The following is an 18,382-nucleotide window of genomic DNA, read 5'->3' as shown; positions in this document are numbered from 1 at the left end:
GATGAGGCGAGGCGCATAAGGCTTCAGAAATTCTCGTAATTCTTCTTCTTCCGGGTTTACGGTGTTTACAGATCCCAGCATGCTCGCGGGGCGTGTGTGGGCATGTGAGGACACGCCTCCTCACCAATCAGTGCACAGGGGAGTGTCTGCTCACGCCCCTAGCCCCACTCGGCTCGGTTTGGCTCGCTTCAGCCCTACTCCAAAACCGTGCGAGTTTTGGAGTAGGGCTGAAGCGAGCTGAGTCGTGCTGCTCTGAGGTAGTCGAAACGCGAGCCATGTCGGGCTGAAGTGAGCTGAAAAAGGGTAGTGGAAAAGGGCCATTTGAGGCCCCAAAGGCTCCTCTGAAGAAAGTTGGCAAGGCTCACAAGCCAGTTTGTGGGATTGAGCTGAACACAAATGGAAATAGGGTCGGTGATGGTCGCAGAGCCCATGTGTACTGCAGGTTGCAGGGAAGGGAAACAAAAACCCTGTGGAAGTGCAAAACTTGATGTTTTTATGAGGAACTGTTATGATGCTTGGCATCCGGATGAGGACTGCGATGAGGACTGATAGCAGAGAGCCACAATCCAGGGATGACCATTAGCTATTGAACATTTTATTGAGTATCTTACAATTAAAGAGGGCATATTTATTATAAGATTTAGAAGAAGCCAGAATATTTAAATCTGTGACTGTGATAGCTTTGGCTTTTAGGACTTTTCTTTGCAGTAACTTTCCAAGCAGAGAGGTGTGGGGGCAGGGAGGTACAGGGGCCAGGGCCAGGATCTTTTGTCTTTGACAAATGGACTATTGACAGTGACAGGGGGAATAACAGGTGAATTACCCCTACCTCATCAATATTCATTTGAAAGGGCAACTGGCTTTGGAGAAAACATAGATAGTCTGAAGTTTCTACAATTAGTATTGAAACTACAGAACATTTCTGAATGCTGTTCTTACTTTTATGTAGCCAACACCTACATTTAGAAGGTTCAGACTTAAAGTCTTGTGCAGATATATTTATAGTGTGTTTTTTTTTACAAGGTTTGAAGACTCTGAAAATAGTTTTTTGTAAGGTTGTGTTTGCACTTAATTTAAATAAAAACAAATTTCATTACATTCACTTTACTCTCATATTATTATTGCTGAGGGTGTCCAGAATATAACCATGTGTGTCACTTTTGCATGGATGTTTTTAGTTTGATGAAATACTTAAAAATGTTAAGGTTTATCAGACCGCCACAGAGTATCTGACAGGCCCAGGACCTCAGAGAGTGTTAACTCCATTTGGACCGAGGCCTTGTTTCATAAATAAATGGAATTATTCTGTCCACATTCACTGGATATGAGCAATCGCATGCTCCAATTGGCTACTCTACTACTAGGATATCAGCTCATATACTGTGAGTAGAGAAAAACAAAATGGCAGCACATGTTGCCGAACCAACCGAGGACGAAATAAAAAGGTGTCTCCCATAACCCGGTACCGAGAGTATGAACCGGAACGGGACATGACAATAACAACATTACGTTTTCTAAATATTCAAGGGTTTCATACTTAACATCTTGTACTCACACATATCACTGCCATGTATTCTTTGATTATCCAGTATTATTATATCTCGTCAATACAATGTGACGTTATATTCACAATATTTTCAATCAAAATTGATCTTAAAGCCCGGAATTCTAAAAGCCGGGAACTCCAATTACAGAATATACCTCGGCGTGACGTCACAAAGAAATCCCGTGTGGCGGAACAAGCGCCATCTCGAGTAAAATGTGGTTTCACAAGGATTGTGAAAACGTGGATCATAAAACAGAAGCACAGATCAAAAAAGGTAAGAACTTGAAATGTATACAATATCAGCTGAAGAAACGAAAAGGTAGCAGTAGAGGCAAGAAATTGTAAAATAGATGAATAAATAGTAGTTAAGTTATATGCTTTGACAGTAAAACAACTAAACAATATATTTTGTTTTTCTTCTAACTTTATTTATCATACGTGACGGGACGGGTTCATCTATAAAGGTGGAATAACTAATGTAAGTACCGATTAATAAAATGGTGGACGTGACGGATGTCTCTGTGAAACTGGAACAAAAAAGGTAAGATTATACAACCCCGATTCCAAAAAAGTTGGGACAAAGTACAAATTATAAATAAAAACGGAATGCAATAATTTACAAATCTCAAAAACTGATATTGTATTCACAATAGAACATAGACAACATATCAAATGTCGAAAGTGAGACATTTTGAAATTTCATGCCAAATATTGGCTCATTTGAAATTTCATGACAGCAACACATCTCAAAAAAGTTGGGACAGGGGCAATAATGCCGCTTTTCCACTACAAACGCGGCTGAGCCGTGCCGTGCCGAGTCGAGCTGAGTCGAGCTGAGCGGGGCTGTTGGAGTTGCATTTCGACTACAACCGCGCTGAACCGTGCTGGCTGGAAGTGGGTGGACACATTGGGTGGAGTTAGCGAAAGTGGGTGGACGTCATGTGATGCCGTTAAGCAGCGCAAACAGTGACATCAGTGACAGTGGCGGAACAAGTCAGAGCCGGGCCGGGGGCGGGGCAAATGACCGGGCCCTTTATTAAAGCTTATCATAACATCATTTTAGGCTACAAAATGTCCGCAACTGCGGTGTTTACCAATTTCAACACTACCGGGTGCAACTATGTTATTTAGTACATCAAGTCCTTCAAACGAACATGTAACTCAGAAACAAAAAACATTAGGATACTGTACATGGCTCATAATAAAACATCAATAGCCTACTGCGCGCATTATTTGAAGGGCATACGAATGAGCGCTCAGAGGTTGCAACGCTGACAGGAAGAGTCAGAAATAAAAGGAGGGCGGTGCAAACCTCACTGAATGCACTGTGTTTACCAATTTCAACACTCCGGGGTGCAACTATGTTAGTTTGTACATTAAGTCCTTCAAACGAACATGTAACTCAGAAACAAAAAAACATTAGGCGACATACTGTACATGGCTCATAATAAAACATCAATAGCCTACTGCGCGCATTATTTGAAGGGCATACGACGAGCCTTGCGCTCCGCGAACTCGTCCACGATGCTCTGTACGTCACTGATTCAGTGATCTTTTCAGCGGTAGTCTCACGACCCGAATAGTAAACAATAAACATGGAGGACATGGAGTCGTTAGTGCTGCTGGTCTCGGTGCTGTGGCTTGTTGTCACCGACAATGCCAACAGATACTGGCAAGAGCGTATAGATGAGGCGAGGCGCATAAGGCTTCAGAAATTCTCGTAATTCATAATTATTATTCTTCCGGGTTTGCGGTGTTTACAGATCCCAGCGCGCTCGTGGGGCGTGTGTGGGCATGTGAGAACACTCCTCCTCACCAATCAGTGCACAGGGGAGTGTCTGCTCACGCCCCCAACCTCACTCGGCACGGTTTGGCTCGCTTCAGCCCCACTCCAAAACGGTGCGAGTTTTAGGGGCTAAGCAGGGCTGAAACGAGCTGAGTCGTGCTGGTTTTTGGTAGTCGAAACGCGAGCCGTGTCGGGCTGAAGTGAGCTGAAGCGAGCTGAAGTGAGCTGAAAAAGGGTAGTGGAAAAGGGCCATAAGAGGCTGGAAAAGTTAAAGGTACAAAAAAGGAACAGCTGAAGGACCAAACTCATTAGGTCAATTGGCAATAGGTCATTAACATGACTGGGTATAAAAAGAGCATCTTGGAGTGGCAGCAGCTCTCAGAAGTAAAGATGGGAAGAGGATCACCAATCCCCCTAATTCTGCGCTGACAAATAGTGGAGCAATATCAGAAAGGAGTTCGACAGTGTAAAATTGCAAAGAGTTTGAACATATCATCTACAGTGCATAATATCATCAAAAGATTCAGAGAATCTGGAAGAATCTCTGTGTGTAAGGGTCAAGGCCGGAAAACCATACTGGGCGCCCATGATCTTCGGGCCCTTAGACGGCACTGCATCACATACAGGCATGCTTCTGTATTGGAAATCACAAAATGGGCTCAGGAATATTTCCAGAGAACATTATCTGTGAACACAATTCACCGTGCCATCCGCTGTTGCCAGCTAAAACTCTATAGTTCAAAGAAGAAGCTGTATCTAAACATGATCCAGAAGCGCAGACGTCTTCTCTGGGACAAGGCTCATTTAAAATGGACTGTGGCAAAGTGGAAAACTGTTCTGTGGTCAGACGAATCAAAATTTGAAGTTCTTTATGGAAAATCAGGGACGCCGTGTCATTCGGACTAAAGAGGAGAAGGACGACCCAAGTTGTTATCAGCGCTCAGTTCAGAAGCCTGCATCTCTGATGGTATGGGGTTGCATTAGTGCATGTGGCATGGGCAGCTTACACATCTGGAAAGACACCATCAATGCTGAAAGGTATATCCAGGTTCTAGAGCAACATATGCTCCCATCCAGACGACGTCTCTTTCAGGGAAGACCTTGCATTTTCCAACATGACAATGCCAAACTACATACTGCATCAATTGCAGCATCATGGCTGTGTAGAAGAAGGGTCCGGGTACTGAACTGGCCAGCCTGCAGTCCAGATCTTTCACCCATAGAAAACATTTGGTGCATCATAAAACGGAAGATACGACAAAAAAGACCTAAGACAGTTGAGCAACTAGAATCCTACATTAGACAAGAATGGGTTAACATTCCTATCCCTAAACTTGAGCAACTTGTCTCCTCAGTCGGTAAACATGGCCTTGTCCCAACTTTTTTGAGATGTGTTGTTGTCATGAAATTTAAAAAAATCACCTAATTTTTCTCTTTAAATGATACATTTTCTCAGTTTAAACATTTGATATGTCATCTATGTTCTATTCTGAATAAAATATGGAATTTTGAAACTTCCACATCATTGCATTCCGTTTTTATTTACAATTTGTACTTTGTCCCAACTTGTTGGAATCGGGGTTGTACATTATGTAAATAAACGTCACAAAAATGGTATTGTAGGACGGAACACTTGTTATACATGGGATGGAAGAGCATATAAAAACCCAGAAGGCAAATATAAGAAAATACATGGCACCACATTAAAATATGTGACAGTACTGTTCCGTCCCGTTCTGTTCCGTACGGGGTTATGGGAGATGCTATATAAAAACTACTCAAAAACAAAACCCCAAAAAAATACAAAAAAAAGAAAAAAAAAAGCAACAAAATATGGACTAAAAATATTTGATGGTAAGAACGTCTTTTATTTTTCAAGAATTATTATTATAGCATTTTTCACCACTTGCTACTGTCATTTCACCGGTTTGTTTACATTCAAAGCGGAAATGATTTTGTCGGACGTTTTGTATAAAAAGTTTTTATTTATCGAATATGCAAAAAAAAAAAACCGCTCTGTTTCTGAAAATCCAGTGAATGTGGATAGAATAAAACAGTTATTACACTCAACCTCATTGTGTATGGCTTATAGCCAACTTTATATATATATATATATATATATATATATATATATATATATATACACACACACACACACACACACACACATATATACTAGTGCATCTCAAAAAATTTGAATACCATGAAAAAGTTCCTTTTTTTCATAATTTAATTCAAAAAGGTAAACTTTCATATATTCTATATTCATTACATGTAAAGTGAAATATTTAAAGCCTTTTTTGTTTTAATTTTGATGATTATGGCTTATAGCTCATGAAAATCAGAAATCCAGTATCTCAAATTATTAGAATATTCCCTAAGATCAATCAAAAAAAGGATTTACAATACAGAAATGTCCAACTTCTGAAAAGTATATTCATTTATACACTCAATACTTGGTTGGGGCTCCTTTGCCATGAATTATTGTATCAATGCGGTGTGGCATGGAGGTGATCAGTCTGTGGCACTGCTGAGGTGTTATTGAAGCCCAGGTTGCTTTGATAGTGGCCTTCAGCGTATCTGTATTTTTGGGTCGGGTGTTTCTCATCTTCCTCTTGACAATACCCCATAGATTCTCTATGGGGTTCAGGTCAGGCAAGTTGGCTGGCCAATCAAACACAGTAATATCATGGTCAGCAAACCATTTGGTAGCAGTTTTGGCACTGTGGGTAGGTGCTAAGTCCTGTTGGGAAAGGAAATCAGCATCTCCAAAAAGCTCGTCAGCAGATGGAAGCATGAAGTGCTCTAAAATCTCCTGGTAGATGGCTGTGTTGACTTTGGACTTGATAAAATACAGTGGACCAACACCAGCAGATGACATGGCACCCCAAATCATCACAGACTGTGGAAACTTCACACTGGGCTTCAAACACCTTGGATTCTGTGCCTCTCCACTCTTCCTCCAGACTCTAGAACCGTGATTTCCAAATTAAATGCAAAATGTACTTTCATCTGAAAAGAGGACTTTGGACCACTGAGCAACAGTCCATTTCTTTCTCTCCTTAGCTCAGATAAGACACTTCTGACATTGTCTCTGGCTCAGGAGTAGCTTGATATTAGGAATGCGAAAGTTGTATCCCCTTTCTTGAAGATGTCTGTTCATGATGGGTCTTGATACACTGACACCAGCCTCAGTCCACTCCTTGTGAAGCTCTCCCAAGTTCTTGAATCAACTTTTCTTGACAATCCTCTCAAGACTGCGGCCATCCCTGTTGCTTGTGCACCTTTTCCAGCCACCCTTTTCAGCAATGACCTTTTGTGGCTTACCCTCCTTGTGGAGGGCATCAGTGATCATCTTCTGGACAACAGTCAAGTCAGCAGTCTTCCCCATGATTGTGGTTGTGTGTACTGAACTAGACCGAGAGATACACTGTGTTCATACTGTTTTACTCAAACTCGAAATGAAATATTCTAATATTTTGAGATGGGTTTTTTTATGTTTTTGTACTGTATGCCATACTGATTAAAATTAAAATAGAAAAATGCTTGAAACATTTTAGTTTATGTAATGAGTCTATAATATATAACATTTTCACTTTCCTAAATAACTGATGGAAAATACTGAACTTTTTCACAATATTCTAATTTTTTGAGATGCACTGGTGTGTATATATATATATATATATATATATATATATATATATATATATATATATATATATATAATGTTTGTGTTTCATTTCATTTGATTGCCAGGTGTAAACAGGGTTTTAGACTGTGTAATTACAGTGGTCTATTATGATTATTAGTTGTAACACTGAACAAGATGAACCCAACAAATAAAATCTTGGCTGAATTCTATAACAAACTGTGCAATGTGTTCTGCATGGCAGATAATAAGATAAAGATCCTCTGACGATAGAGCTATGATGCCAACTTGGCAGAAAATGGGGTTGCATAAACACAAATATCCTTTTGAGTAAGCTTGAGTTAGTTTGGATTTTTCTTGTCCATTACCCCATTTCATTTATGTTTTGCCATTAGCACTACCATATCCAGGTGTCCTGTGAGTTTCTATGCATAATTCTATGCTATTCTAATATTGGTGGCTTTTGGACCATCGCAACTGTGACACTCAGAGATCTAAATAAAAATCTTTGACGCTTTGACAAGGTCACTAAGGCTACGTTCACACTGCAGGCTGAAGTAACTCAAATCCGATCTTTTGGCCCATATGTGACCTGTAGCCGATCTTTTATTGACAATATGAACGACACAGATCCGATTTTTTCAAATCCGACCCAGGCCGTTTGGATATGTGGTCCTAATTCCGATTCCTATCCGCTCTTTTCATATGCGACTTCAGTCTGAACCGCCAGGTCGCATTCATCCGACTTACACGTCATCAACAAGCCACAAACGTCACTATTCTGCGCTGAAGTAGGCGGCGGGTCTCTCAAAAAAAGTTACAACAACATGGCGCATAATCACGGGCGCAGATAGAGGGTGGGACTCGTCCCACCCAGATTTAAATTCACTTCGTTCGGTCCCCCCCCACTTATAGGGAGGAAAAAACGTCTATGCTGTCTTTCTTTGCATAAGGCAAACCTCACGGAAAAATCAAAAGACTAATTACCATTCGGTTTATTGAGGTGCACGGCAGTGTATACATAGTTGCAACAACTCACATAAAACAAAACAAAGACTGATATTCGGTTGGTTGAGCTGCGCAGACTGCACAGGTTGCGAGCTCGAGCTTGGTTGCTATGGTAACCCACAACAAGTTTGACAGGCATATCGGGGTTGGGGTTGGTTTGCTGGCAGCTTTGTCCCCCCCAGTTCAAAAAACGCATCTGCGCCCCTGCCGCATGACATCAATGCGAGGGACGCTTCGGGCTGTGAAGGTTCTCAATGGAAGGACGCAGAGGTTAGGGAGCTGATTTCCATTTGGGGGGATGCAGCTATTCAAGCTAGATTGGATGGGTCATACCGCAACCGGGCGGTTTTACTTCCGTAAACACTGGCCATGCTCACTGCGTGTGACGTCGTCGTATCCTGCAATGCGCATGCGGAACACTTTTAGGTCGCTTTTCGTTCATACTGAGGATCACATACAAGTCGCATATATTTGTTAATGTGAACAACCTCACAAAAAAATCGGAATTGAGCATTAAGCCTTGCAGTGTGAACGTAGCGTTAATCAGCCATCAGTGAAAATCAGCACATGGGTTAAGATGGCTGAACTCAACTCACGAGCAACGGATTCTTTTGCTACGTGTAATACTTTCTACAGAAGCTCTGTGCTGTTATGGATGACCAAAAAAAAGTGTCATCAATATCTTGTTATAACAAGAAAGATATCACGTTGTCACATGGGAGTTTCACGTTATAAGGAAGATAATTTCCTGTAATATTATACATCATATTATGAGAAATACATTGTTATTTCACCATATCTCACATTGCTAGGAGGAAACAGCATGTAAAAACAAGCGATGGGTATAAAGTTAGGACCTTGGTTCCTGTTCAGCCTGCATCAAGAGGGATTCCTGTGTCTCAGCTCAGCTCCATGAGGACCCAGGTTTTTAAATAGAAGCCAGATAGCATTTTGCATCACAACATTTTGCATAACAGCCCGTAGACATTTAATACGCTGTAATTTGTAAGCATGAGGTTTCCCATGACATTCAAGAGGCTCAGCTGGGAATAAATCAACCTTTAAAAGGTCTGACTAATTTTTCAGTCTGTATTGAGGATCCTTTGTAATGTCTGTATACTAATGACAAAACCGTTAACATGACTGTTAAAACAAGACAAGACCAGTTAAGCTGCTTTTATAATATTTTCCTTGTACATGATATTTCCTGTAATAACGCAACATTTCATCTGAGTAATGTATATTTGGTGAAATAGCATGATGGTTTTTCTCGGGTCTGGGTTCGAAACTCGTAGTCAACGGGGGCCTTTCTGTGTGGAGTTTGCATGGTCTTCCTGTGGGTTTCCTCCAGGTGCTCTGGTTTTCTCTCACTATTCAAAGACATGCAGACTCGGTAAAAATACCCAGCCACTGGGGTTCGACAAGCCAGTGCATATTTAGTCCTGGTCCCAAGTCTGGATAGATTGCGTTAGGAAGGGCATCCAGTGTAAAAACCTATGGCAAATTAAATATGCAGATCATAAATTGGGAAGTATGGTCTGCTGTGGTGACCCCTAATAGGAGCAGCCAAAAGAAGAAAAGAGTTTCTCATAATAATGTGATTTTTTTTCTTGAATAACAGGATTCTGATGGGATTTTTTTTTGGAAGCACAGAGCTTGCATAGTTTTCCGTAACAGCAAAAGTGTGTCAAATGTCATACAGCATCAGCTGTCACCCATATACGACTGCTTTATAAAAATAGTCCAGGGCTCAACATTACCTTGTTAATTCACTCATCCAGTCGGACAAGCAGCATTTAATCTGGGCGGGCCCTCAGAGTATGTGCCAATGAGCTGGCTGATGTTTTCACCACCATCTTCAACCTTTCCCTCAGCCAGAGCACTGTTCCCTCCTGCTTCAAGACCATAACCATCGTCCCTCTTCCCAAGAAGAGCCCACCCACCTGCCTGAATGATCACAGGCCGATAGCACTCACTCCAATCGACTGAAAGTGCTTTGAGAGAGTGGTACTGGACCACATTCAGAACAGCATACCGGAAACCCTGGACCCCCTGCAGTATGCTTACAGGCCCAACAGGTCCACCTCAGATGCCATCACTGCTGCACTCCATTATTCCCTCTCCCACCTGGAAAACAAAGACTCTTACATCAGGATGCTCTTTGTTGACTACAGCTCTGTCTTCAACATGGTCACCCCCCATAAACTGTCCACACTTGGTTTGCACCCCACCCTCTGTGACTGGCTCCGTGACTTCCTGACTGGCAGGCTCCAGACTGTCAGGATTGGTAACAGGACTTCATCCAGCATCATCACAAACATTGGCACCCCACAGGGATGCGTCCTCAGCCCCATCCTCTACACTCTGTTCACCCATGACTGTGTCACCTCCCACAAGGACAACATCATCCTGAAGTTCGCGGACGACACCGCAGTGCTAGGACGCATCACTGGTGGTGACAAAACAGTCTACAGGAGGGAGGTGGCCAGTCTGGTGTCATGGTGTGAGGACAACAACCTCACCGTCAACACGGACAAGACAAAGGAGATGATAGTGGACGAGAGGAGACCTCATCGGCCACTGTTCATCCGGGAGCTTGAGGTGGAGAGGGTGAGCAGCTTCAAATACCTGGGTGTTCACATCAGTGAGGACCTCACATGGACACCTAACACCACACAGCTGGTTAGGAAGGCTCAACAGCGGCTGTACTTTCTGAGGAGGCTGAGGAAGTTTGGTATGTCACCCAAGATCCTCAGCAACTTCTACAGCTGCATGATTGAGAGCATCCTGACCAACTGCATCACTGTGTGGTACGGCAGCACTACAGCAATGGACTGCAAATGCCTGCAGAGGGTGGTGAAGACTGCTGAGAGGATCACCAAAACTCCACTGCCCTCTCTGCAGAGCATCTACCACCGCAGAGTCCACAGGAAAGCTGCCTCCATTCTCAAAGACCCCACCCACCCCCAGCACGGACTGTTCACACTCCTACCCTCAGGCCGGAGGTACAGAAGTCTGAAATGTAAGACTGTCAGGCTAAAGAACTCTTTCTTTCCCACCGCCATCAGACTCCTGAACAGCTGGCAGGAGTCTACAACCATGGACTACCTCCCTGTAAACTGTCCTTGACTGTTTACATCTGTTTACATTTGTTTGCAGATTACTGCCCTTTTTGCTGCTGTTTCATTGACTGTTTACATCTGATTACATTGTTTGCACATTCACACATTACTGCCCTTCCGCTGCGACATCTGATCATCGCCTTATTTTTGTATTACACTACCTATTTTGCACTACATTTAACCTTTATTTTGTACTACACTGGGTGTTTTTGTTGCTTTTGCTTTTCTTTGCTTTTATTTTTGCACTATATTGCCTTACTTTGTATTACTTCTTCCGCCTATTTATTTATTTGTAATTGTCATTCATGGTGGACAGCAAACTAAGAATTTCGCTGTGCAAGTGGACATATCCTTATAGACTGGTACCAAAATCCAGAATTGTGACACCCAAAGGCATTTTTGAGACAAAGTTGGCAAACAGTCTTATTTTGTCAATTTGGGTGTGCCGAATTCAAATCTGCAATATGCCGAGCTCTATCTGACCTCTGTTGACCTCTAGAGGTCATTGAACTTTGGGCCTATAAACGTCTCAGCTGAACCCAGTTTCTCAGCTTTCTAAGGAATGAAATGTACTAAAATGATTAATGAAGTTAGCAAATGGCCTTGTTTGTTAAATGTTTGGGTGCTGAATTCATTTTTCATTTGTAAAACGACACATGACCTCTGATAACCTCAAGGTCATTAAACTTGGCCTATAGGCCTATGCATTTAACGGCATTTTTAAACTGACTTTACTCCCCCAAAAAGAATATGAACAGACAAAAAACAAATAGAAAGGAACAAATACAACATTAAATGCCAGTCCATGTACATGTGACTTACTTTTCACAATGAGAATGCCTCGGCGATCACCTTACATAACATTGCATTACATTTAGCGGTTATTGTTTATACAAAGCTACTGAAAAAAGGACAGATTCAGCAGCATACAAAATGTGGGGGCATACAGGGTATACAGGTTAATCAGGGTTAGTATATATGAGAGTTTTTTTCTTTGTTGTTTGTTTTTTGTAAAGGCTTTACCCCGTTTAAAACAAAACAAAAAACAAACAAAGAAAAAAACTCAACCCTGATTAACGTGTATACCCTGTATGCCCCCACATTTTGTATGCTGCTGAATCTGTCCTTTTTTCAGTAGCTTTGTATAAACAATAACCGCTAAATGTAATGCAATGTTATGGAAGGTGATCGCCGAGGCATTCTCATTGTGAAAAGTAAGTCACATGTACATGGACTGGCATTTAATGTTGGATTTGTTCCTTTCTGTTTGTTTTTTGTCTGTTCATATTCTTTTTGGGGGAGTAAAGTCAGTTTAAAAATGCCATTAAATGCATAGGCCTATAGGCCAAGTTTAATGACCTTGAGGTTATCAGAGGTCATATGTCGTTTTACAAATGAAAAATGAATTCAGCACCCAAACATTTAACAAACAAGGCCATTTGCTAACTTCATTAATCATTTTAGTACATTTCATTCCTTAGAAAGCTGAGAAACTGGGTTCAGCTGAGACCTTTACAGGCCCAAAGTTCAATGACCTCTAGAGGTCAACAGAGGTCAGATAGAGCTCGGCATATTGCAGATTTGAATTCGGCACACCCAGATTGACAAAATAAGACTGTTTGCCGACTTTGTCTCAAAAATGCCTTTAACTCCTTAAATAAGCACTTTTTTGAATTTTGGTACCAGTCTATTACTGTGCATATGACAAACACTTTGAACTTGAAGATTTTTCACTTGTCCTGACCATAACCTTTCTATTACTATGCATTTACTAGTTAAACGAAAGGAAAGTGATTAAGAAGGTTGATCAAAAAGCAGGTATAGTCAGGATAAACATTATGCTTTAATGATTTGTAATTTTTTAATAAAAATCAAACTTCAACAATAAAAAGAAACTATCCAATGCCCCATTACGGTGCCTGATCTGCAGTTTTAGGAGTTAGACTCACCCAAATTCAAAGATTCTAGAGAAAATAAATTTAAATCTTGATTAATCCAGTAAAACTTGAAGTATAATTTAATTTAAAGAAATGAAACCAAAAGAAAACAAGTTGGACATGATAAGGGGGACAGAATCACGTTGCGAATGAAAAACCGTGACTGAGCTCAGCACTTTTGTAAAATTCCCGTCAAATATTTTACAACATTTGTGATGGTTAATGTGTACCATACCCCAAAAAAAAAAATATCCGAATGAAGATTCACCATAGATATTGATTTTATTGAGGCATTTGATCACCATTTCTTCAATTTCAATGAATTCAAAGTCTAATAATAAATCTAGATATTATGACGTAATTATTTTTACAGACACACCTGCTGTACTCGGCTTCGCCGGAATTTAAAAGTCAATAACGTGGCCAGATCACTGAAATGATTGAACTAGTTTTGTTGGAAATTTATTGATCTAACTCTTGAATAATTACTATAAAAATGGTGATTTTCAACAAATATTCAACTCATCCTGTCGGACAGGCCGATGCATATTTGACTTGCTTGGACCAACATTTGGTTGTCCCGGACAGTCGGACTACCGTTAATGTTGAGCCCTGTAGTCATAATAGGCAGGGGCGTAGCTGGGGGGTGCCTGTGACCCCCCCTTTGTTGGACCATACATTTTTTCAATATCCACATAAGAATATTAGAAAAGTGCCCACTGTAATTTTTCTAACATTTTTTAAAACTAGATTGTTACCTCAGCCTCATTAGAGTTCCTATAACCTTGTACGGACTTCCTGTGGTTTGGCCGTGAAAACCCAGTTCTGCGCAAGCACAACACGATCGCACTAGAAAGCGTGGTCAAGCTGCCAGTGTAGCTGCAGTCTTTTTAGTTGCGAATTATGAGTATTTCCTCGTGTTAATAATTTACCATGTCAAAACAAGTGAAACTTTCCTCCTTCTTTGGACGTGAAGACAGGTAAGCAATTTATTATATATTTTTTTTCCCTCAAAGTTGCATTTTGTGGTTTCGAAGCTAAGTTTAGTGCCGTTTCTAAAACACAACATCAAGAAAATGTGGAAGAAACAGCAATAATGGAAGAGCCGGTTTCTAAACTAGTCAGTTGTCAGTTTCAATGATCACATCATCAGTTTTTCTTTGGCTAATCAGACACAAGGTAGGCTACCACTCTTGCCAGAGTGGTTGGGGGTTAGGTGCCTTGCTCAAGGGCACTTAAGTCAATCCTGCTAGTCTGGGGAATCGAACCAGCAACCTTTTGGCCCCAAAGCTGTTTCTCTAACCATTAGGCCATGACTTCCCCAAACTTCCCACTTCTAAACTAGCAATAGTAATTATTTTTTGTTACATAATATACTCAGGCTGCCAAGTCAGTGTGACACCCCCGCTTTGAAAAATCATACATACACTGGTAGCACGGTCACCTCACAGCAAGAAGGTTCTGGGTTCGAGCCCAGTGGCCAGCAGGGCCTTTCAGTGTGGAGTTTGCATGTTCTCCCCGTGTCTGCATGGGTTTCCTCCGGGTGCTCCAGTTTCCCCCAAAGACATGTGGTTCGGTTAATATGGGACGGCCTTGGGCTGAGGTGCCCTTGAGTGAGGAACCTAACTCCCAACTGCGCTGTTAGCATGGCTGCCCACTGCTCTGGGTATGTATGTGTGTGTGCTCATTGCTCACTGGTCTGTGTGGGTTTCCTCCGGGTGCTCTGGTTTCCCCCCTACATACGGTTAGGTTAAAGTGCATATCACTTTCAGGAGCAAGATCAATGTAATTCTCCTATTTTATATTAAACTGTGGTCAAATATCTGTCACATTTTGCGCAATTTTTTTACCTTGCACAATACCAGAAAAATTCAGTTGAAATCAAGCCATTTGAGGCGAATTGGTCCGCCTCTGAAAAAACGTGCCATTTGGATTTCCCGGCAAACACTGATTTTCGTGACGTCACATGCGGGACGCCTCCCTCTGAATCCTACGTCAGCGCTAGTTTGTTTGAGAAAACGACTTGGTGGTTTTCTGCAAATTTCTTTGACGTTATCAAGTAATTATTAAAATGGTTAACAGATGTATCGTAGGAGGGTGTAGCAACACCAATCTTGATGGGATTAGTTACCTGCGGAAGCGCCAGCAGGCTGCGAGAGCTTGCACGGTTTCAGTGCACAGTCTGTGTAGACCAAGAGCTCCCGTTTCTCTCTCATTGTCCGGTCTTTTGGGAAACGATGAGTACTAATCCCATCACGATTGGTGTTGCTACACCCTCCTACGATACATCTGTTAACCATTTTAATAATTACATGATAGTGTTGAAGAAATTTGCAGAAAACCATCAGGTCGGGCGGCACAGTGGTGTAGTGGTTAGTGTTGTCGCCTCACAGCAAGAAGGTCCTGGGTTCGAGCCCCGGGGCCGGCGAGGGCCTTTCTGTGTGGAGTTTGCATGTTTTCCCCGTGTCCGCGTGGGTTTCCTCCGGGTGCTCCGGTTTCCCCCACAGTCCAAAGACATGCAGGTTAGGTTAACTGGTGGCTCTAAATTGACCGTAGGTGTGAGTGTGAATGGTTGTCTGTGTCTACGTGTCAGCCCTGTGATGACCTGGCGACTTGTCCAGGGTGTACCCCGCCTTTCGCCCGTAGTCAGCTGGGATAGGCTCCAGCTTGCCTGCGACCCTGTAGAACAGGATAAAGCGGCTAGAGATAATGAGATGAGATTTTTTCAGAGGCGGACCAATTCGCCTCAAATGGCTTGATTTCAACTGAATTTTTCTGGTATTGCGCAAAGTGGGGCGGCACAGTGATGTAGTGGTTAGCGTTGTCGCCTCACAGCAAGAAGGTCCGGGTTCGAGCCCCGTGGCCGGTGAGGGCCTTTCTGTGTGGAGTTTGCATGTTCTCCCCGTGTCCGCGTGGATTTCGTCCGAGTGCTCCGGTTTCCCCCACAGTCCAAAGACATGCAGGTTAGGTTAACTGGTGACTCTAAATTGACCGTAGGTGTGAATGTGAGTGTGAATGGTTGTCTGTGTCTATGGCCAAGTTTACATTAGACCGTATCTGTCTCATTTTCTTTGCGGATGCACTGTCCGTTTACATTAAAACGCCTGGAAACGGGAATCCGCCAGGGTCCACGTATTCAATCCAGATCGTGTCTGGTCCGGTGCTGTGTAAACATTGAGAATACGCGGATACGCTGTGCTGAGCTCTAGCTGGCGTCGTCACGGTGACATCCACCTTCCTGATTCGCTGGCGTTGGTCATGTGACGCGACTGCTGAAAAACGGCGCGGACTTCCGCCTTGTATCACCTTTCATTAAAGAGTATAAAAGTATGAAAATACTGCAAATACTGATGCAAATACTGCCCATTGTGTAGTTATGATTGTCTTTAGGCTTGCCATCCTTCCACTTGCAAGTGGTAAGTGATATGCACTGGGATCACACACACAGCGGCTCAGTCCCAAATCACTGCTTGCGCGCTTCACTCGCGCGCTCTGTGAGCTGCGCAGGGCTGGAGTGCGCACCCTCCAGAGGGCACTCGCTGTTCAGGGCGGAGTGATTTGGAGCGCAGGATGCCTGCGGAGCCGAGCGTATCCGTGTATTGGTGTTGCTGTGTGCACGCTAATCGTTTTAAAAACGTTAATCTGATGATCTGCTGATACGGTCTAATGTAAACCCCACCTATGTGTCAGCCCTGTGATGACCTGGCGACTTGTCCAGGGTGTACCCCGCCTTTCGCCCGTAGTCAGCTGGGATAGGCTCCAGCTCGCCTGCGACCCTGTAGAACAGGATAAAGCGGCTAGAGATAACGAGATGAGACGAGAATGCAAAATGTTACAGATATTTGACCAAAGTTGAATATAAAATAGGAGAATTACATTGGTCTTGCTCCTGAATTTACCCGTGATATGCACTTTAAATGCAGAGAGGAATTTCACAAGTGTGTGATGAATAAAGTTGTGCTTTCTTTCTTTCATTCATTCAGGACGCCACTTAGTAAACTATTAATAAACTTTGGCTCGTGATAAACACAATGCCATACTTATGGTGTAATGCATCTGAATGGAAACCAGTTTGAAGTAGGGGAAAAGTCAGTCTGTCTAAGGTCATGTTACTTTGCAACTTCATGAAACAAAACACCAGACATGTGAAGTGGGTGAAAGGGCTCTCACTGGGGGTGTTATACAGTGTAAACACTCAGGCACTTCAGCACCTTTCCAAATACAACTCAAGAGGAATTTCTGATGAAAAGACTGTTAGTTTTGTACCGTAAAAGGTGACAATGTTAATAATCAGTGTGAGGACAAACTAGGGTGAGAATTTACCCTCAAGTGCGGACTGTCAGTCACTTTAGAGGTAAACTCAAGAAGATCAGCTCGGAGATCCACCAGGAACTTCACCCCTCCTTCCACCCTGCTGATGTGCTTCAGTAAATGTCTGTATCTTGGGGTTAAACTGTAACGCAGTCTGTCTTCGGCCTGTAATATAGTAGCCAGGTCCCTTAACTGTGTATCCACCAGTTTCCGAGCCATCTCTGAAGCTCCTCTGTGGTCCACTCCATATTCTCTGGACAGGATCTCCAGTAACACAAGTCTCTGCTCCTTGCCCAGGTTTCTGTAGAAGTGCATGAAGTCCAGGCTGTTGGAGTCAGGAGGTGGAGGAGATTTCTCTCTCATCTCATAATTAGGTAATGGAGCCACAGTCCTCAGCAGCACCTCCTCCATCAGCCTCATCTGTTTTTTGTTGTTGTTGTTGTTGTTGTTATTATTATTATTGTTATTATTTCCTGCAATGGAAGAACGTGAACCACAAGTCCACTGTCTGAAGATCTGGACAGGCTCAGAGACACAGCTGGATCGCCAAGTCCTTGAGAAAGTGCCTACAATAAATCGTATCACTGTCATCGCACATGCAGTATATAAACCACTACTCAGTACCAAAATAAACCGCTTTGACCTCATGGAAACGTGAAACACTTCCGGGTCTTAAAGCGGCAGCGCGAAGCAAAAGTGTTGCCAGTTTACACGATTTCAAATACGCACTTCTCAGGAGTTAATTACAAATACGAATTCAACTTATAGAATAAAAAATTATTTCCATAATAGAACTCACGACAAAACATATGTCTGTCGATTCATTTTCACGCGCCTCTTAAACACGCCCATGGATGATTTCGTGCAGACCTGGCAACCTTCACACAAGTCCAAATAAATGAGCTCTGTAGTCCAGTGGTGCTTGAAAGTTTGTGAACCCTTTAGAATTTTCTATATTTCTGCATAAATGACCTAAAACATCATCAGATTTTCACACAAGTCCTAAAAGTACATCTCATCTCA

The 18,382-nt window shown here is 42.4% G+C and overlaps 1 protein-coding gene across 1 annotated transcript in view; it reads right to left on the bottom strand.

The window, feature by feature from the left end:
- The window catches only part of mlycd (malonyl-CoA decarboxylase), a 66,670-nt gene extending 48,683 nt beyond the window's left edge, over positions 1-17,987 (bottom strand). The window contains exon 1 of the mRNA XM_060923724.1: positions 17,372-17,987. Within this exon, the coding sequence (XP_060779707.1) occupies positions 17,372-17,950 (579 nt within the window). The 5' untranslated portion in view covers positions 17,951-17,987. The remainder of the gene's footprint in view (positions 1-17,371) is intronic.
- Between the last annotated feature and the right edge of the window lie 395 nt (positions 17,988-18,382).

Source organism: Neoarius graeffei, chromosome 6 (assembly GCF_027579695.1).
Source record: "Neoarius graeffei isolate fNeoGra1 chromosome 6, fNeoGra1.pri, whole genome shotgun sequence".
Lineage (NCBI taxonomy): Eukaryota > Metazoa > Chordata > Actinopteri > Siluriformes > Ariidae > Neoarius > Neoarius graeffei.
The sequence above is the reverse complement of the archived record's forward strand: the minus strand, read 5'-3'. Positions and strand labels throughout refer to the sequence as shown.